General features: G+C 46.9%; 1 protein-coding gene across 1 annotated transcript in view; it reads right to left on the bottom strand.

Annotated features, from left to right (window-relative positions):
- The window catches only part of LOC121576538 (prolyl 3-hydroxylase 2), a 120,943-nt gene extending 100,682 nt beyond the window's left edge, over positions 1-20,261 (bottom strand). The window contains exon 1 of the mRNA XM_041889763.2: positions 18,919-20,261. Coding sequence (XP_041745697.1) covers positions 18,919-19,338 — 420 coding nt within the window. The 5' untranslated portion in view covers positions 19,339-20,261. The remainder of the gene's footprint in view (positions 1-18,918) is intronic.
- Positions 20,262-21,321: the final 1,060 nt, after the last annotated feature.

Here is a 21,321-nt window from a genome sequence, read left to right as displayed (position 1 = left end):
TGCTCATACTACTTTCTACATTCCGAAAATACCTCATATTTTGTGACAACTGATGTGTCATCTCCTTCAGTGTGAAACTAAGTATGTAACTGTGTTGGTCGTCAAGTCATTCTGCATGCCGAACAACCCTAAGGAATATCAGTAGCCTATTCAAACTGCGCACTGTGCCCAGCTTCGTGCACTGTGCCCAGCTTCGTGCTGATCAACGCGAGGTAGGCAGCCTGTTCCTGATCTTGCTAAAACGGCTTGTGTGATATAATACTTTATTAGTTGAGGGACAACCTATGTAATTTGCTAGGTTATTGTCATCTATGAGCTGTTGAAAATAGTGTTTTACCGGAATAAAAGTAAGCTACCGGAGATACTCCTACCTGCTGAATGGGGCTTACAATATATTTTATTTTGATTGTTCAGGTTCAACATCAGCAATAGTTTTGGTAGCTTGCTTTAAACAATTAGTGTATATGGTCATTGTATATATACAGGGTAAAGTTGATAATTTCATAACGAGGAATCACTTTAGCGAGGCGCACTGAATGGCCAAAGCGGGGGGAGAAAAGAAGCTCATTAAACCTCCAAACGGTCAAAACCATTCAATTTTGAGATGGGGGTTAAATACAAAGTTGTGCTTTATATATATATATAACAGTGGGGAAAAAAAGTATTTAGTCAGCCACCAATTGTGCAAGTTCTCCCACTTAAAAAGATGAGAGAGGCCTGTAATTTTCATCATAGGTACACGTCAACTATGACAGACAAAATAAGATTTCTTTTCCCAGAAAATCACATTGTAGGATTTGTTATGAATTTATTTGCAAATTATGGTGGAAAATAAGTATTTGGTCAATAACAAAAGTTTCTCAATACTTTGTTATATACCCTTTGTTGGCAATGACACGGGTCAAACGTTTTCTGTAAGTCTTCACAAGGTTTTCACACACTGTTGCTGGTATTTTGGCCCATTCCTCCATTCAGATCTCCTCTAGAGCAGTGATGTTTTGGGGCTGTCGCTGGGCAACACGGACTTCCAACTCCCTCCAAAAATGTTCTATGGGGTTGAGATCTGGAGACTGGCTAGGCCACTCCAGGACCTTGAAATGCTTCTTACGAAGCCACTCCTTCGTTGCCCGGGCGGTGTGTTTGGGATCATTGTCATGCTGAAAGACCCAGCCACGTTTCATCTTCAATGCCCTTGCTGATGGAAGGAGGTTTTCACTCAAAATCTCACGATACATGGCCCCATTCATTCTTTCCTTTACACGGATCAGTCGTCCTGGTCCCTTTGCAGAAAAACAGCCCCAAAGCATGATGTTTCCACCCCCATGCTTCACAGTAGGTATGGTGTTCTTTGGATGCAACTCAGCATTCTTTGTCCTCCAAACACGACGAGTTGAGTTTTTACCAAAAAGTTCTATTTTGGTTTCATCTGACCATATGACATTCTCCCAATCCTCTTCTGGATCATCCAAATGCACTCTAGCAAACTTCAGACGGGCCTGGACATGTACTGGCTTAAGCAGGGGGACACGTCTGGCACCGCAGGATTTGAGTCCCTGGCGGCGTAGTGTGTTACTGATGGTAGGCTTTGTTACTTTGGTCCCAGCTCTCTGCAGGTCATTCACTAGTTCCCCCCGTGTGGTTCTGGGATTATTGCTCACCGTTCTTGTGATCATTTTGACCCCACAGGGTGAGATCTTGCGTGGAGCCCCAGATCGAGGGAGATTATCAGTGGTATTGTATGTCTTCCATTTCCTAATAATTGCTCCCACAGTTGATTTATTCAAACTAAGCTGCTTACCTATTGCAGATTCAGTCTTCCCAGCCTGGTGCAGGTCTACAATTTTGTTTCTGGTGTCCTTTGACAGCTCTTTGGTCTTGGCCATAGTGGAGTTTGGAGTGTGACTGTTTGAGGTTGTGGACAGGTGTCTTTTACACTGATAACAAGTTCAAACAGGTGCCATTAATACAGGTAACGAGTGGAGGACAGAGGAGCCTCTTAAAGAAGAAGTTACAGGTCTGTGAGAGCCAGAAATCTTGCTTGTTTGTAGGTGACCAAATACTTATTTTTCCACCATAATTTGCAAATAAATTCATTAAAAATCCTAGAATGTGATTTTCTGTCATAGTTGACGTGTACCTATGATGAAAATTACAGGCCTCTCTCATCTTTTAAGTGGGAAAACTTGCACAATTGGTGGCTGACTAAATACTAGTATTTAATACACTGCCGATTTTACAGGTTTTCCTACTTACAAAGCATGTAGAGGTCTGTAATTTTTATCATAGGTACACTTCAACTGTGAGAGACGGAATCAAAAAAATCACATTGTATGATTTTTAAGTAATTGATTTGCATTTTATTGCATGACATAAGTATTTGATCACCTACCAACCAGTAAGAATTCCGGCTCTCACAGACCTGTTAGTTTTTCTTTAAGAAGCCCTCCTGTTCTCCACTCATTACCTGTATTAACTGCACCTGTTTGAACTCGTTACCTGTATAAAAGACACCTGTCCACACACTCAATCAAACAGACTCCAACCTCTCCACAATGGCCAAGACCAGAGAGCTGTGTAAGGACATCAGGGATAAAATTGTAGACCTGCACAAGGCTGGGATGGGCTACAGGACAATAGGCAAGCAGCTTGGTGAGAAGGCAACAACTGTTGGCGCAATTATTAGAAAATGGAAGAAGTTCAAGATGACAGTCTCAAAGAAAACCATTAGTAACACACTACGCCGTCATGGATTAAAATCCTGCAGCGCATGCAAGGTCCCCCTGCTCAAGCCAGCGCATGTCCAGGCCCATCTGAAGTTTGCCAATGACCATCTGGATGATCCAGAGGAGGAATGGGAGAAGGTCATGTGGTCTGATGAGACAAAAATAGAGCTTTTTGGTCTAAACTCCACTCGCCGTGTTTGGAGGGAGAAGAAGGATAAGTACAACCCCAAGAACACCATCCCAACCGTGAAGCATGGAGGTGGAAACATCATTTTTTGGGAATGCTTTTCTGCAAAGGGGACAGGACGACAGCACCGTATTGAGGGGAGGATGGATGGATGGGGCCATGTATCGCGAGATCTTGGCCAACAACCTCCTTCCCTCAGTAAGAGCATTGAAGATGGGTCGTGGCTGGGTCTTCCAGCATGACAACGACCCGAAACACACAGCCAGGGTAACTAAGGAGTGGCTCCCTAAGAAGCATCTCAAGGTCCTGGAGTGGCCTAGCCAGTCTCCAGACCTGAACCAAATAGAAAATCTTTGGAGGGAGCTGAAAGTCTGTATTTCCCAGCGACAGCCCTGAAACCTGAAGGATCTGGAGAAGGTCTGTATGGAGGAGTGGGCCAAAATCCCTGCTGCAGTGTATGCAAACCTGGTCAAGACCTACAGGAAACGTATGATCTCTGTAATTGCAAACAAAGGTTTCTGTACCAAATATTAAGTTCTGCTTTTCTGATGTATCAAATACTTATGTCATGCAATAAAATGCATACAATGTGATTTTCTGGATTTTTTTGGATTTTTCTGGATTTTTGTTTTAGATTCCGTCTCTCACAGTTGAAGTGTACCTATGATAAAAATTACAGACCTCTACATGCTTTGTAAGTAGGAAAACCTGCAAAATCGACAGTGTATCAAATACTTGTTCTCCCCACTGTATATACACACACCAGTCAAAAGTTTGGACACACCTACTCATTCAAGGGTTTTTCTTTATTTTTACTATTTTCTACATTGTAGAATAATAGTGAAGACATCAAAACTATGAAATAACACATATGGAATCATGTAGTAACCAAGAAAAGTGTTAAACAAATCAAAATATATTTTATATTTGAGATTCTTCAAAGTAGCCACCCTTTGCCTTGATGACAGCTTTGCAAACTCTTGGCATTCTCTAAACCAGCTTCACCTGGAATGGTTTTTGAACAGTCTTGAAGGAGTTCCCACATATGCTGAGCACTTGTTGGCTGCTTTTCCTTCACCCTGTGGTCCAACTCATCCCAAACCATCTCATCAATTGGGTTGAGGTCGGGTGAGTGTGGAGGCCAGGTCATCTGATGCAGCACTCCATCACTCTCCTTCTTGGTCAAATAGCCCTTACACAGCCTGGAGGTGTGTTGTGCCTTGAATTCTAAATAAATCACAGAGAGTGTCACCAGCAAAGCACCCCCACACCATCACACCACCTCCTCCATTCTTCACGGTGGGAACCACAAATGCGGAGATCATCTGTTCACCTACTCTGCGTCTCACAAAGACACGGCGGTTGGAAACAAAAATCTCAAATTTGGACTCATCAGACCAAAGGACAGATTTCCACCGGTCTAATGTCCATTGCTTGTGTTTCTTGGCCCAAGCAAGTCTCTTCTTATTATTGGTGTCCTTTAGTAGTGGTTTCTTTGCATCAATTCGACCATGAAGGCCTGATACACGCAGTCTCCTCTGAACAGTTGATGTTGAGATGTGTCTGTTACTTGAACTCTGTGAACCATTGATTTGGCCTGAAATTTCTGAGGCTGGTAACTCTAATGAACCTATCCTCTGCAGCAGAGGTAACTCTGGGTCTTCCTTTCCTGTGGCGGTCCTCATGAGAACCAGTTTCATCATAGCGCTTGATGGTTTTTGCGACTGCACTTGAAAAAACTTTCATAGTTCATTTGGCAGTGGTCTGAGAAGAGGATATATGAGGAAAGGCTGGTTTAAAAAAGGGCTAAATTCTTCATGCCAGCTGTCAGACAATGGGGAAATGTCAGGTGAATTCTGAACTGAGGAGAGTAAGGTTGTATTTTCATGGTGTGTTATAAAGAGCTCCAGCCAATGGTCCTGTTAGGGTTTTCACGCACTAGAGAACATATTTTTCCCAATTTGATAAAGCCCAGCTTTTCAAAACAGATTGGCTATTAGTTTGTACTTTAGGGCTATGTGTACTTCTCTCTCTCTCTCTCTCTCTCTCTCTCTCTCTCTCTCTCTCTCTCTCTCTCTCTCTCTCTCTCTCTCTCTCTCTCTCTCTCTCTCTCTCTCTCTCTCTCTCTCTCTCTCTCTCTCTCTCTCTCTCTCTCTCTCTCTCTCTCTCTCTCTCTCTCTCTCTCTCTCTCTCTCTCTCTCTCCCTCTCTCTCTCTCTCTCTCTCTCCCTCCCTCTCTCCCTCTCTCCCTCCCTCCCTCCCTCTCTCCCCCTCCCTCCCTCTCTCCCTCCCTCTCTTCCTCCCTCTCCCTCTCTCTTCCTCTCTCCCTCCCTCTTTCCCTCCCTCTCTCCCCCTCCCCTTTCCTCCCTCTCTTCCTCCTCCCTCTCCCTCTTCCCTCCCTCCCCCATTCCCCCTCCCTCTCTCTCTTCCTCCCTCTTTCCCCCCTCCCTCCCTCCTTTCCTCTCTTCCCCCTTCCCCTCCCTCTTTCCCATCCCTCCCTCCCCTCTCCCTCTCTTCCTCCCTCCCTCTCTCCCTCCCTCTCTCCCCATTCCCCCTCTTCCTCCCTCCCTCCCTCCCTCCCTCCTCCCTGCCTCCCTCCCTCCCTCCTCTTTCCCTCCCTCCCCTCTCCCTCTCTCTCCCCCTCTCTGCCTGCCTCCCCCCATTCCCCTCTCCCTCTCTCCCCCATTGCCCCTCTTCCTCCCTCCCTCCCGCCTCCCTCCCCTCCCTCTCTGCCTGCCTCCTCCCTCCTCTTTCCTCCTCCCTCTCTCTCCCTCTCTCTCCCTCCCTCTCTGCCTGCCTCCCCCATTCCCTCTCCCTCTCTCTCTCTCTCCCTTCCTCTCTCTCCTCTCCTCTTCCTCCCTCTCTCTCTCTTTCCCTCCCTCTCTCCCCTCTCTCTTCCTTCCTCTCTCCCTCCCTCTTTCCCTCCCCCACTCCTCCCTCTTTCCCCTCCCTCTCCCTCCCTCCCCTCCTCCCTATTCCACCCTCTCTCCCCCTTCCCCCTCTCTTCCTCCTCTCTTCCTCCCACTCCTTCCTCTCTCTCCTCTCTCCCTCCCTCTTTCACCTCCCTCTCTCTCCCCCTCCCCCTTTTCCACCCCTCTCTTCCTCCTCCCTCTCTCCCTCTCCTCCCTCTCTCCCTCCCTCCTCCTCCCCCCATTCCTTCCTCCCTCTTCCCCTCCCCTCCCTTCCTCCCTCCCTTCCTCTCTTCCCCCTTCCCCCCTCTTTCCCATCCCTCTCTTCCTCCCTCTTTCCCTCCCTCCCTCCCCCTCTCTTCCTCCCTCCCATCCTCTCTCCCTCCCTCCCCCCCATTCCCCTCTCCTCCTCCTCTTCCTCTCTCTCTCCCTCCCCCTTCCCTCTCGTCCTCCCTCCTCTCTCTCCCCCTTCCCTCTTTCCCTCTCTTCCTCCCTCTTTCCCCTCCCTCCCCCTCCCTCCCTCCCTCTCGCACTCCCTCCCCCCCTTCCTCTCTCCCTCTCTTCCTCCCTCTCTCTCTCTCCCCTTCCCCCTCACTCTTTCCCATCCCTCTCTTCCTCCCACACTCCCTCCCTCTCTCTCCCTCCCTCCCCTCATTCCCCCTCTTTCCCTCCCTCCCGCACTTCCTCCCTCCCTCTTTTCCTCCCTCTCTCTCTCCCTCCCTCCCCCTCCCTCCCTATTCCTCCCTCTCTCTCCCCTTCCCCTATCTCCTTCCTCTCTCCCTCCCTCTCCTCCTCCCACTCCTTCCCTCTCTCTTCCTCTTTCACCTCCCTCTCTCTCCCCCCCTCCCCTTTTCCATCCCTCTCTTCCTCCCACACTCCCTCTCTCCCTCTCGCACTCCCTCCCTCTCTCTTCCTCTCCCCCCTCCCCCCATTCCCCCCTCCCTCTTTCTCCCCCTTCCTCTCTCTCTCCCTCCCCCTTCCCTCTTCCCTCTCTTCCTCCCTCCCTCTCTCTCTCCCTCCCTTCCTCTTTCCCTCCTCCCTCCCTCTCTCCCTCCTCCCTCCCTCTCTCTTCCTCTCTCCCTCCCTCTTTCCCCACTTCCCCCTCTCTCTCCCTCCCGCACTCCCTCTTTCCCTCTCTTCCTCCCTCTCTCTCTCTCCCCCTTCCCTCTTTCCCTCTCTTCCTCCCTCTTTCCCCTCCCTCCCTCCCTCTTTCCCTTTCCCCCTCTCTCTCCCTCTCTCTCTCCCTCCCTCTCGCACTCCCTCCCTCTCCCTCTCTCCCCCTTCCTCTCTCCCTCTTCCTCTCTCCCTCCCTCTCCCTCTCTCCCCTCCCTCTCTCTCTCCCCTTCCTCTCTCTCTCCTCCCTCTCCCCTCTCCCTCCCTCTCCCCCTCTCCCTCCCTCTCTCTCTCCCTCCCTCTCCCTCTCTCCTCCCTCTCTCTCCCCCTCTCTCCCTCCCTCCTCTCTCCCCTCCCTCTCGCACTCCCTCCCTCTCCCTCTCCCCCCCTTCCTCTCGCACTCCCTCCCTCTCCCTCCCTCTCGCACTCCCTCTCTTCCTCCCTCTCTCTCTCCCCCCTCACTCTTTCCCATCCCTCTCTTCCTCCCACACTCCCTCCCTCTCTCTTCCTCCCTCCCCCCCATTACCCTCTCCCTCTCTTCCTCCCTCTTTCCCTCCCTCTTCCTCCCCCATTCTCCCCCTTCCTCCCTCTTTCCCTCCCTCCCGCACTTCCTCCCTCCCTCTTCCTCTTTCCCTCCCTCTCTCTTCCCCTTCCTCTCTCCCTCTCTCTCTCTCCCTCTTTCCCTCTTTCCCTCCTCCCTCCCTCTTTCCCCTCCCCATCTTTCCCTCCCTCCCTCCCTCTCCCTCCCGCCTCCCTCCCTCTCCTCCCTCCCTCTCTCCTCCCCCCCTCCCTCTCTCCCTCCTCTCCTCTCCCCCCTTCCTCTCTCCCTCTCTCTCCCCCTTCCCTTCCTCTCTCCCTCTCTCCTCCCTCTTCCCCCCTTCCTCTCTCCTCCCTCTCCTCCCCCTCTCCCTCCCTCCCTTCCTTCCTCCCTCCTCCCTCCCTTTCCCCCCCCTCCTCCCTCCCTCCCTTTCTCCCCCCTCCTCCCTCCCTCCCTCCCTCCCTCCCTTTCTCCCTCCTCCTCCTCTCTTCCTTCCTCTCTCCCTCCCTCCCGCTCCCTCTCTCCCTCCCCACACAGACACAGAGTCATATAAACAGGTGTTTGTTATTCTACCTCCTGAGACTTGGGGTCTAGGGTTGGTGACAGCAGAGAGACCGTGGGTAAACAATGAACACCACTAATTGAATTTCACAGGAAACAGCCTCATAGCCTCGGGATTGACGAGTGAGAGCTGAGAGCGACTGCACCTCTGACGCACATCATGTTTTCCACACTCATATAGAAACTTGAAGATGCATTAACTGTTCAAGTCTTCTCAGCACTAGGTTTGCAAAACTCTTGTAACTTTTCCAAAACCCCCCGGATTTCCAGAAATCCCAGTTAGAATATTCCCGGAATCAGAAGGGAAGAAGCAAGATATCCAGAATTCTTCAAACAGGATTACTGGAAAGGGAAGTTACCTGAATTGTTCAACCTTATTCAGCACATATGAGACATTGAAGGAGACATGTAACATGTCACAAGCCTGCCATTTCAAAAGGCCTTAAACAATTCTAACATGGCTGCTCCATTAGACTCATGCATCACAATGTAGATGTCATCCAACATCGCTACTATGTTTGTCCTACTGTCTGATTGGACATGGCTTGCACAACACAAGCCCCACATCAGCTCCTTCAGTGTGGCTGTGTTGATTGAATCCCAGTGGGTAATCAGAGACATATGGATCTGCTCTGACATCTGAGGACCAGGCCACTTCTATACTATCACAACCTGACTTTAAGCGTCAGTTGTCAGAGCAGCTTACCGATCACTGCACCTGTACACAGCCATTCTTAAATTAGCCCACCCAACTACCTCATCCCCATATTGTTATTTATTTTGCTAATTTGCACCCCAGTATCTCGTGGTCCTCTGTAGCTCAGCTGGTAGAGCACGGCGCTTGTAACGCCAGGGTAGTGGGTTCGATCCCCGGGACCACCCATATGTAAAAATGTATGCACACATGACTGTAAGTCGCTTTGGATAAAAGCGTCTGCTAAATGGCATATTATTATTATTAATATTATTATTATTATTACATCATCTTTTGCACATCTATCATTCCAGTGTTAATACGAAATTGTAACTATTTTGCACTATGGCCTATTTATTGCATAACCTTCATAACTATACACACTGTATATATATTTTCTGTTGTATTTTTGACTTTATATTTTGTTTACCCCATATGTAACTCTGTGTTGTTGTTTTTAATCACACTGCTTTGCTTTATCTTGGCCAGGTCGCAGTTGTAAATGAGAACTTGTTCTCAACTGGCTTACCTGGTTAAATAAAGGTGAAATATATTTTTTTAAATAAACATACCAAAGCTCCCCAGTTCTTTGTTTCTACAGAGGATTTAAATCAAGTTTAACCAATGACTGTATATATGAATGGACAAAGCCATCGATCACGTGACACAATTCATTCCAATATGAAGACTCAATAGTGCATTTGAAGCCAAGGAAGTCGGTTAAGATGGCGTCTCGTGTGGGAGATTTATGTAGACATAACATGCACAGTTTGAGCTACTCCAGGAATAGATGTTGCAGGCTGACTCGGTGCTGCCCCCTCTCATTGTGTATCTCAAGTTGAAGGCTGACCGGGGTACTGCAGGCTGCCATTAGCTACTCAATTATCCTTATAACTTCTTCTGTGTGCGATTTAAAAGATAATTGGTTATAGGACATACATCAGGTGTAATAGAAGCAATTATTGGTACTATGATTGTCTTTTTATTTAACACTAAGATTGAGCACGAAGATTGCCATTTTCCCATTCACTATGAATGGAGGATCCTGTTTTTTGCAAACAATGCCTGCAGTACCATGGTTGGCCTTGAACTTTGTGGCTTCAATGAGAGGGGGCAGTCATTCTCCCCGAGTTTAACTCAATTCACTAGAACAGGGTTCAATTAATCGCATGACTGGGCAGCACACCAACTACAAGCTAGATTAATCGCCTCAGATGTACAATTAAGCAATGGTCCAGGCTTCACAGAAAAAGGAAACATCTAGATTGATTTGAAAAAAATAAAAAGACAAGGAGGGCGATTTCAAAGTATTTTTTCTCCAAATATGTAAAAATAGAGTGTACTTCCTTTTCTGCCCCCCATCCCCTCAGTAGCACCCACCCTAAACACGTCAGCTCTCCAGAACTTCCAGGAAATACTGTGCAGGGAAGAGAAGCAACATGAGAGCCTAGCTGAATTTATAGCACATGGCCAGGCAGAATTAGCTACTGACGTAAGATCCCTCAGCAAACTCTGAGAATGTCACTTTCCATGTGGAAACTTCTCAGACAAGGGCTTAGTCCATTCTAAAACGGAGTCTTTCTTAAGACAGAGAGCCATTCAAGAACATAACATCAGCCAGTGGCTGACTGTGGACAATGTCACCTCAGTCAAAACACCAAACTGTTGGTGACTAACTCTGTCCTGCCCTTAGAGTACACTACCCAGTGTACACCACCCCCTTCTCATTTCTCCCCACTGTGACAGACTGGACAGTGAGATACACCCAGGAAGAATCCACCACAGTTAGTCTTTCACCTCATCATCTCCCTCCTCCCTCTATACCTCTCCCTCTATACCTCTCCCTCCTCAACCCCAATTCAAAGCTCTCCCTCCTCCCCAACACTAACTCAGAGCTCTCCCGCCCTCTCACTCCCTCCCCCTCTCTCTCTCTCTCTCTCTCTCTCTCTCTCGCTCCCTCTCTCTCTCCCCCGCTCCCTCTATCCCTCAACTCAGCGCTCTCCTTCCTCCCCAACCCCAACTCAGAGCACTACCGCCCTCTCCCTCCCGCCCTCTCCCTCTCTCTCTCTCTCCCGCTCCCTCTATCCCTCTCCCTCAACTCAGCGCTCTCCTTCCTCCCCAACCCCAACTCAGAGCACTCCCGCCCTCTCCCTCCCGCCCTCTCCCTCTCTCCCTCTCTCTCGCCCGCTCCCTCTCTCTCTCTCTCCCCCTCTCTCGCCCACTCCCTCTCTCCCTCTCTCCCCCTCTCTCGCCCGCTCCCTCTCCCCCTCTCTCTCCCTCTCTCGCCCGCTCCCTCTCTCCCTCAAAGCCCATAGTGTAGTTCTGTGGGATTAACAGTAAACTGTCAGTTCCATAGACAAATGGCCCTTTGGTCTCTATGGAAGTGCTCTCTGGCTACAGCAGTCCATCCTCACAAAGCTGTCGAAGTTTCACATCCCAGATAGTTAATTCAGAACTGAGAAGATGGAGGGTCCCACAGCTGATCCAAACCTACAGCACATAGTTACATTTAGTCAAGCTTAACAGATGCTGGGCCTGGCAAGAGACTTAGTCTTTTTCCATAGGCAGGATCCTTCCCAAGGAGACACCCAAGAGTTCGTCCCCTCACAGGCCACACGAGAAATCACATCACATATTTACTCACACACACACACACACACGGAGCCTCACCTCAATGCCAAACCCGGAGCCCTCCACTCCACTCAAGCTGATGAATGCCTCTTTAATGAAAACAAGACTAACTAAGAGAGACCCTCCACTCTGGTCAGCGGCTGTTTGGATCAGGCTACTGCTCCCTCCCATGACGAGCGATATTGTGATCCTCCAATACATTAGACATGATTAGGACTGCACTGTGTGTCATTGTGCTCAATTCCCAGGTTGATCTAAAGCAAGGAGCTGGAACCAATATCAAACAAACAGCAGAAGCACCAATTCTGTCCTGCCCTTAGTGTACACTACCAAGTGTACACTACCCCTGCTCCTGGATGCAGAAATGAGTGCATGGACAACCAACTTCTCTCTGTGGATTGATTAAGGCTTTACAATTATGTCAACACAGTTGAGAATGTCACCTCCTGGCCAGGTCTCTCTCTTCTCTCTCTCTCTCTGCAGCCTCATCTCCCATCGCAAACACTGCAGTCTTCTAGGCAGTGCCTCCCAATGTCCTCCCTACTTTCCCCTAGCCTTCTGATTGTTAATGAGGTAGAGAGCATTAGTGTGATGCCGTAACACAGAACAGTTCATTCGGGAGAGTGCACCCACATTCCTGCTATGCTGTTATCCACTCAGAAGCAGTCATGCAGACAGTCTTTGGCCGAGCCAAGTGCCACTCTGTCTAGGGCCAGCCATGATCACCGTGGGCACAGTGCAGTAAGTTAGTTATGGCACGCTTCAGAGTCAACCAACCTGCGGTGGATACAGGAGTGGCACACATGCAGAAATGAATGTGCACTGCTACTAGCGGGGGAAAACGAGCAATGAAATGCTAGCTGTTCCCGTAGACTTCCAGTCATTGATCCAACATTTATCCATTTAAAAGTGCAGTGGGCCACCGCTAATAAATGCATATGGGGAAAACACTGCATCGCTCCTGGTCCTTAATCTGTGGGCTAGAGCTGGCTCTTAATGCAGGAAGGTGGAGACCAAGGTTGTGCTCTGGCCCTTTCACCATACATCTTCCCGGTCTAAGCTACTATCCTTCATTAGTGGGTAATATCCCTTATCAAAAGGTTCCAGAGATAAATTCTCTCTATCCTGGGATCACCCTGATAGGATGGATTTCTGTTTGGTGTAAATAATATTCAGTCCCTCGACCCCTTCCTCCTTCTCAGCTCAAATCCTCTTCAATCGTCCACTAGAGCAACAGAGTCCAATACCAGGATCTGCTCTCCCATGCCAGACACTCCAGATCCTGCTCTAGCATATTGTGTAATAGAAATGTGGGGGAGAGAATTTGTTTTATATTTTTCCACTCTAAAAAACCCAGCTTCCAACTCCAACCTTCCTAGCTGGGGTTCCATTTGGTGTGGGGATCCCTCCTGGCAGGGGTTCCATTTGGTGTGGGGATCCCTCCTAGCTGGGGTTCCATTTGGAGTGGGGATCTCTCCTAGCTGGGGTTCCATTTGGTGTGGGGATCTCTCCTAGCTGGGGTTCCATTTGGTGTGGGGATCCCTCCTAGCTGGGGTTCCATTTGGTGTGGGGATCCCTCCTGGCAGGGGTTCCATTTGGAGTGGGGATCCCTCCTAGCTGGGGTTCCATTTGGGGTGGGGATCCCTCCTAGCTGGGGTTCCATTTGGTGTGGGGATCTCTCCTAGCTGGGGTTCCATTTGGTGTGGGGATCTCTCCTAGCTGGGGTTCCATTTGGAGTGGGGATCCCTCCTAGCAGGGGTTCCATTTGGTGTGGGGATCTCTCCTAGCTGGGGTTCCATTTGGTGTGGGGATCCCAAACTGGAAATACATCAACTCCTCGTTTTCCTTCTCTTTTTGGCTGATTGGCTAAGGTTGGCTATGGTTGGCTAAGATTGGCTAAGGTTTGCTATGGTTGGCTAAGGTTGGCTAAGGTTTGCTAAGGTTGGCTAATTGTATCAGGGTGACGACAGCGCTTTCAAGGAGACAGATGCCACGATGATCACTACACTGTTGCGTAGTGGAAAATGAGTCCTTGTAATTGGTTAGGGTCACAACCCCCCCTGTCCCTTAACACCTTTACACGCACCCACTCTGATCAATGCAGAGGTTTCAGGTCCACAGAAGTCCAGACCATGTCTTAATCTCAGAGGAGATCTATGTAGGAGAGGGTTGGAGCTGAACAACAACAGGTAGCCTGCTGAATGGATATCAAATCATCATTCACGGTGGAAAAACAAGTATCTGGAGTGCTCATGGGTGTAGAGCCTTGAGTGAAAGACTGGTGATAAACGTTTCAAGTTTTATTAGCCGAATGTACGGGATAGAAGCATTTCGCTACACCCGCTATAACATCTGCTAAACACGTGTATGTGACAAATAAAATTTGATTTGATTTGATACACCGTTCAACAAAATGATTACTGGCAGGTTCCTTCTCGACAATGCAACAACAATAAGAAATAAGAAAAGATACGAATAGAAACAAAGTAAATACTGTGGAATGCTGTGGCTCCAAGAACAGCAGGATCCAGACACTGTGGTGACCTAGTGTCACTCATAAAGTCCCGCTGGGAGAGGAAGTTTCCCAAACAAAGAGACAATGGGAAATCAGTTTATCCACAATGAGATATAGAGCGACGTGCAGTCCAATGTGTCATATGGTGGGCCAGATGGAATTTGCAAAGGCAGACTATCCTCATATGTCAAATAATTTAATTAGTTAATTATAAATCAAATCTGGCCTCATTTGAACCGTATATAACCTATGACCCTAGTCATATCCCAAGTGATCAAATGTTATTGCGTTCCTTTGTCTCTATAAATGTGTTGCGGTTAATTGGCAATAAATGGTTAACAGTAACGCAATAACTTTCCTAGCCACAAACAAAACTTCAAAACAAGGGAAACAAGTCATTAAAGAGAGGCAACCCTGTTTTCTTTTTCAAACAACTACCTTCTCTTTCATTTAAAACAGCACCCTACAGGGCTTATATGGATAGCATGTGGTTAGAATCTCTGGTTCACACCAGTTCACACGTGCCTCAGAGTGGCCTACCTGTCGCCCTCCCCAGGATGTGTTGGAGATGAGCACCTAGGCCAGAGCCCAATGGAGCCGATGAGACCAGGTCCTGGGAGTCCAGGGCCCGCTGAGGGCCTTTGATCCTGCTGTGGCTTTAGGCTGTAGAGCCAGCTCTGGCAAACCACCAGCTACTATTGGGGGCTACCCAGGCCAGGCCCACGGGCTGTACAAGAGTCTCCCTTTATCTCCTGCACAAGCATGGCGTGTCTCTCCTTTTAGCAAAGCAAACAACTGGAAAACAAAATATTTGCCTGGCTAAATGGTGGGAGAATTGGGGACACGCACCAGTCTGACTAGGGTAGAACAGTTGGCGTCTGTGTTGGTGTCTGTGGGCCCTTCTGCTGCCAGGCCGAAAGGGGCCATTATGCCAGAGGCCGGGTCTAGAGGTGGGTGTGCGAGGCTGGAATTTTAAATAGTGGAGGAATGTTGTTTATTTTCACAAACACCACCACGCGCCCCCAGCTCGACACCACCCCCGGCTCGACAACACCATGCGCCGCCAGCTCGACACACACTGACACACATTCACAGAGCCTGCTCTTATCGATAGTCGTATTAGGCCAGCCAATAGGAATGCCTCAGATCTACCTTTGTACCTCAAGGCCTTGACGTGCTGCCATGTTAGCCAGTTCATAAAGACATCAACACGCAGGGAGACATGCAGAGACAGGTGGAGGAGGCAATCTAGAAAACAGCCATGGCGGCATTAGTTACCACCTTGTTTTGAGCCTATTATTCTGCTTGAAAACATCATAGGCCTTGCAACTACAATACATGACCTACACGTATCCCCTATTATTATACACGGAGTGGACAAAACATTAGGAACACCTGCTCTTTCCATAACATAGACTGACCAGGTGAAAGCTATGATCCCTTATTGATGTCACTTGTTAAATCCACTTCAAATCAGTGTAGATGAAGGACAGGAGACAGGTTAAAGAAGGATTTTTAAGCCTTGAGACAATTGAGACATGGATTCTGCATGTGTGCCATTCAGAGGGTGAATGGGCAAGACAGAAGATTTAAATACCTTTGAACGGGGTATGGTAGTAGGTGCCAGGAACTGAGTGTGTCAAGAACTGCAACGCTGCTGCTGGGTTTTTCACGCTCAACAGTTTCCCGTGTGTATCAAGAATGGTCCACCACCCAAAAGACATCCAGCCAACTTGACACAACGTTGGGAAGCACTGGAGTCAACATGGATAAGCATCCCTGTGGAACGCGTGACAGTTTGTAGAGTCCATGCCCTGATGAATTGAGGCTCTTCTGAGGGCAAAAGGGGGTGCAACTCAATATTAGGAAGGTGTTCCTAATGTTTTGTACACTCAGTGTCGACCTTAACACTAGGACCGCTGGGTCTCGACGGACCCCTCCCTTCAAGCTGATGAGCAGTCATTCTGACTGCAAAGTTCTAACAGTTGGATTTCATTTAGCTGTTATCCCTTTTCCTAACAATTTTGGTAACTTCCACTTGCTTGACACTTTGACATACTTTTGTTTGGTTGTAGTGCGTAATAGTCTCCAGGTTCTCTCTATATTCTGTCCCCGTCATCTTGTCATTCTTCAGCACCGTTGTGGGGGACTATGGCTGTGCATGTGCCTTATTTAGCGCAGAGGGAGGGAGCTCCCATCTTTGTTCATGGTGCCGGCCAGACGTATTTTCTTTGCAAGCAACTTGTTCTCCATTGACAGTGGCGCAGTGGTCTAAGGCACTGCTAGCTGTGCCACTAGAGATCCTGGTTCGAATCCAGGCTTTGTCGTAGCCGGCCGCGACCGGGAGACCCATGGGGCGGTGCACAATTGGCCCAGGGTAGGGGAGGGAATGGCCGGCAGGGATGTAGCTCAGTTGGAGCATGGCATTTGCAACGCCTGGGTTGTGGGTTCGATTCCCACGGGGGGCCAGTATGAAAAAAATAAAAAATAAAAAAATTGTATGACTTCACTAACTGTAAGTCGCTCTGGATAAGAGCGTCTGCTAAATGACTAAAATGTAAATGTAAATGTAAGTTTAGAAGTTGTCCATGGTGACATTTCTCCCCTTACCAACATAAAGTTCCACAAGCCTCATCATCACATTCTCCGACACCTGCTGCCCAATGTGGATATTTTCCCAGATATTGAAAGCTAGTCAGCATGTACAATTACGCACGCTCTCACTGTGTAGCCTACTCCAAGTAGGCCAGAGTAGACTGATAAGACTGCTTTGGTTTGGTGGACTGATATAGGTACATACCATTTTAAGATTATAATTAGAATGGATCAATATAATAAATGGCCTGCCCTGTTCTTCAATTGGTGATGACATAATTGTGCATGGTTTGCTTCCCCTCGCTCCTCAACTCACCCTTTCTCCCCCATCATACTGTACTTCATTTAGTTCATCTGCTGTTATATGTGTGAAATTAGTTTTGGTATAGTTTAGGTTCAGTTTCAAGGGATTTATCGGGGTGATTATCAGCTGGGCACTGCACTTTTAACTGTCAGAAGAAGGAGCGGAGCAGACCCTCCTGTCAAGAAAAGGAGGGGCAATGGGGGAAAAACACTTTTAAAAAATGACATGCCCTCATAAAACTGGTTATGACTCCAGTTGTGTTTGTGATATTAAGATTCTAACAAGGACAGTGTGTTATATAGACGTATTTAGGAAAAGTGAAGGACGGAGGGGGGCATGACTTTAAAAAATGGCAGAGTAATAACAAATATAAAATCATGAGCAGCGAAAATAACTGCTTTAGTGGTTCTTGTGTTAAAGGGGGAGGTTGGCGGTGAAGGGGGCACATGAGATTTCTTCACAGTTCATATAGATCTTCTCATTGTTCCCACACCCATCTGCCAGCACCACAGTCAAAGCTAAGTGCTCTGGGGAAAGGGTTGATCACAGTGTAAATGTAGGCTATAGGCTATTAAATACAATTATAGGTTGCGATGATGATTCTCAATTTACTTGAGGGTACTTCTGCATTAATTCTTTTTCACAATCAACTGACCACAAAATGGTGTATTTGATGTTGTTGGTGCTTTAGAGATCGGAATAATTCACTAGTTTTTAGATGTTGTTAGGCATATACATGTTTGTGTTTTTAGATCTGGATTTGGGTGGCACCACCATGTAATTAGGTACCAGTGTAGGAGTTTCTGTGGAACGGGCCGGTTGGTAATCGAGGAGTAACTGGTAGCCAAAGCAAACACACACACACTTCTGCAGCTGCTGCCAGCTGTTGGCAAGGCACATGCACACCATCCGGCCATAAAAACGAAGCATGAAATTCTCTGAGATGGAAAACAAGTTCACAGATGTGTGTACCTGTTTCGATTCAATGGCAGAGGCATTGTCTGGAAAACTTTATGAATGGGTGCAGGCAGAGGGAGTGGGGGAGGGGCTATTACTAAATGGTCCAATTCCATAACCTGCGGTGTGTGTAAGCCTACTATGAATGTACACTACCGGTCAAAAGTTTTGCACTTGAAGAAACTTTCAAAGCTCTTGAAACGTTCCATATTGACTGGCCTTCATGTCTTAAAGTAATGATGGACTATCATTTCTCTTTACTTATTTGAGCTGCTCTTGCCATAATATGGACTTGGTCTATATGGACCACCCCCGCCCACCTAGTCACAACACAACTGATTGGCTCAAACGCATTAAGAAGGAATGAAATTCCACAAATTAACTTTTAAGAAGGCACACCTGTTAATTGAAATGCATTCCAGGTGACTACCTCATGAAGCTGGTTGAGAGAATGCCAAGAGTGTGCAAAGCTGTCATCAAGGCAAAGGGTAGCTATTTGATTAATCTCAAATATAACATATTTTGATTTGTTTAACACTTTTTTGGTTACTACATGATTCCATATGTGTTATTTCATAGTTTCGATGTCTTCACTATTATTCTACAATGTAGAAAATAGTAAAAATAAAGAAAAACCCTTGAATGAGTAGGTTTTCTAAAACTTTCGACTGGTAGTGTACGTGCGTGTGAGAAAGTCGTGTTTGCTTTAGAGAAATAGCACGTTTTGTGAGGATGCTTCATATAACTGCTGGAAATGCCTCTCTCAGTGTCGAACCTGCGCTACAATAGCCTGTTATGTGTTATATTTACGCTAGTAATTGGATACAGCAGGGCTGGGGAAAGAGAACAAGGCTGAAAGACAAAAACAAAGTTTCACCCAAGTCCCAAAAATGATTTGCAACAAAACTGATACAGGTGGCTATAGCAGATATACTTAAAGCGTAACATTGTATCTTTTCTCGTTTCGCCACTGAAAGGGCAACATTGTATCACACCCAACAGCTCGCTGGTTAGAGACAGCGTCACGTTGCTCAGCAGCAGCAACAGCTGGCTGTAAATCCAGCTGCGCACGAGCTTTTTGCAGTAGCCTGTGTAGGACACCGAATGATGCATTCTAGCCTAATAAAGAGGACTAATATAATAAAGAACCTCATCAAAAGTTGTTGGTGAGATTTACTAAAAAGCATCTTACCTTCTGATAAGCCAACTGAAGATAGTTGTACGGGATTCGTCTGTGAAAATCCTGGATGACATCCTCACTGACTTTGTGCATGGACTGTGTTCCAACTTTCTCTTCAATGCACTCGTTCTGACAATTGGATCTTCGGAGAACCACGTCAAAGAACTGCAGGTCCATGGAAGCGGAATCAAACGGGTGCTGATCCTGGCATCTCAGCCGACATCGGACTTTAGTCTGGCGGACTTCTGCGTAGCTGCTGAGCGCACCCTCCATATATCGCACCACATCTTTATAGTCACTGCTGTAAAAGGCTTCGACGGCATTGTTGTATAAAAGGTCGTAGGGCTCCAACAAACCATATGAAGAAGACAACAACAGCGCTTGAAGGACAATCGAGAAGATACAACCAATGGAAAAATTCACAACATCCATCTTCGGCGTTAGTTATCGTTGGTGTGACACTACTCACACGTACCAGTTTGCACAAGCTCCTCCGTCTTCTGATAAAATTACCAGGGCGGCTTGCGGAGTCCAGATAGAAGATGTGACAGTCACGTGGTAGGCTAAGAGTTGAAAAAGGTTTGATTCCCATTCAATGCGTCCTTTGGTAGATGTTCCGGACGGTAATGGCGGGGCGGAAATTGGACTACTTCAGTCAGGGACACATTAGGGAACACACACTATAGGCTACTTCACAACAAAAAATTATAAATCCTATCTGGATGTAGCCTACTGTTTAAAGTGTCAACATATCTAGGTATAGTCTATACTAGTAACACACAGGATACAGTGTAACTACTGTTCAGTTTTAGAGTTTTATAGTACTGTTGTAACTGTAGGCTAAAGTTACACTGCATGCCTACCTTTTAGTCTATATTTTGCCAACACAATGTTAAATGGGACTCTTTTAATTCCTTGTTTTCTTTTAACCAAACATTTTCTGTGATCTCTGAGATCGAAGGATGGCTAGAGCAGAACAACGCCACAGTACCTCAGATCAACTCTAGTAACCCGCTCTGAAAATGTTCAGTCACTGTTTCCCCCTGCAAAATGTTCAGTCATTGTCTCCCCCTGCAGGTCCCAATACTCTTTCTAGTACTTTCTCCAGAGATTCATTACTTGCCCCTATGGGAATATACAGGTAACTGCCAAAATGAAGAAAACAAGTAAATGAGGGATAAAGAAATATTGAAAGCAGGTGCTTCCACACAGGTGTGGTTCCTGAGTTAATTAAACAATTAACACCCCTTCATGCTTAGGGTCATGTATAAAAATACCCAGTTGCTCATTATTTTGGTTACCATGGCTAGAAGAAAATATCTCAGTGACTTTGAAAGAGGGGTCTTAAAGGAGCATAGGGGGTTTAAAGGGTTATGTGTATGTGTGTTTTTTGTTTAACTATCCTTGTGGGTACCATAAGTCCTCACAAGGATAGTAAAACAAGGAAAAGTGGGGACATTTGAGGAAAAATGCTATTTTAGGCTTAGAGGTTAGGTATAGGGTTAGGTTAAGTGTTAGTGTTAGGGTTATATTTAGGGTTAGGGAAAATAGGATTTTGGATGGGAATCAATTCTATTCAAGGATAGCAATACAAGACTGTGTGTGTCTGTCTGTCTTTCTGTCTGTCTGTCTCAGTCAACACATCTCAACCCAATTGAACAGTTATGGGAGATTCTGGAGCGGCGCCTGAGACAGCGTTTTCCACCACCATCAACAAAACACCAAATGACAGAGTTTATCATAGAAGACTTCCAGGTGCACTGAAGCTGTTCTAGTGGCTCGTGGTGGCCCAACGCCCTATTAAGATACTTTGTGTTTCCTTTATTTTGGCAGTTACCTGTATATCAACAATACTTTATTCCAGGGATCATCAACTAGATACAGCCGTGGGCCGATTTTTTATTGAGCGGATGATCAGGGGGCCGGACGATAATTACAAATAATTTGTAGAGTGCAAGTTGACCGCAAGAGGCCCAAACAGACATAATATTTGACTAAAACATAATCCTTTCAAACCTTGCTTACATTTGTATACGATCACATATATCTCTCTATTATGTTTGGGAATACTTTGTAACAGATTTCCCAAATTAAAATCAGTTGGCGCTGATTTGCTAGTGCTTTTACAGTCATTTATGTCCAACAATAAAAAATTAAAATACATGTATTTTCTTTGCTCACAAAACTAAGGGGGGGGGGATTTAAAATCACCCGCCCTGCTGGCCGCCAGTTGGGGAACCCTGCTTTATTCCTTTCAACAACAAGATCTAAACACAGCATACAGTATCTATGAATTAATGCAACCATGTTTTGTATGGGGAAGAATAACTATTTCCATACCACAAAATCATAAGGATCAAAAGTCATAAGGATTGTGATATTAACCCTCCCATGCTATACCTGTTGGCAATTCAT

This window comes from Coregonus clupeaformis, chromosome 11, assembly GCF_020615455.1.
Source record: "Coregonus clupeaformis isolate EN_2021a chromosome 11, ASM2061545v1, whole genome shotgun sequence".
In the NCBI taxonomy this organism is placed as follows: domain Eukaryota; kingdom Metazoa; phylum Chordata; class Actinopteri; order Salmoniformes; family Salmonidae; genus Coregonus; species Coregonus clupeaformis.
The sequence above is the reverse complement of the archived record's forward strand: the minus strand, read 5'-3'. Positions and strand labels throughout refer to the sequence as shown.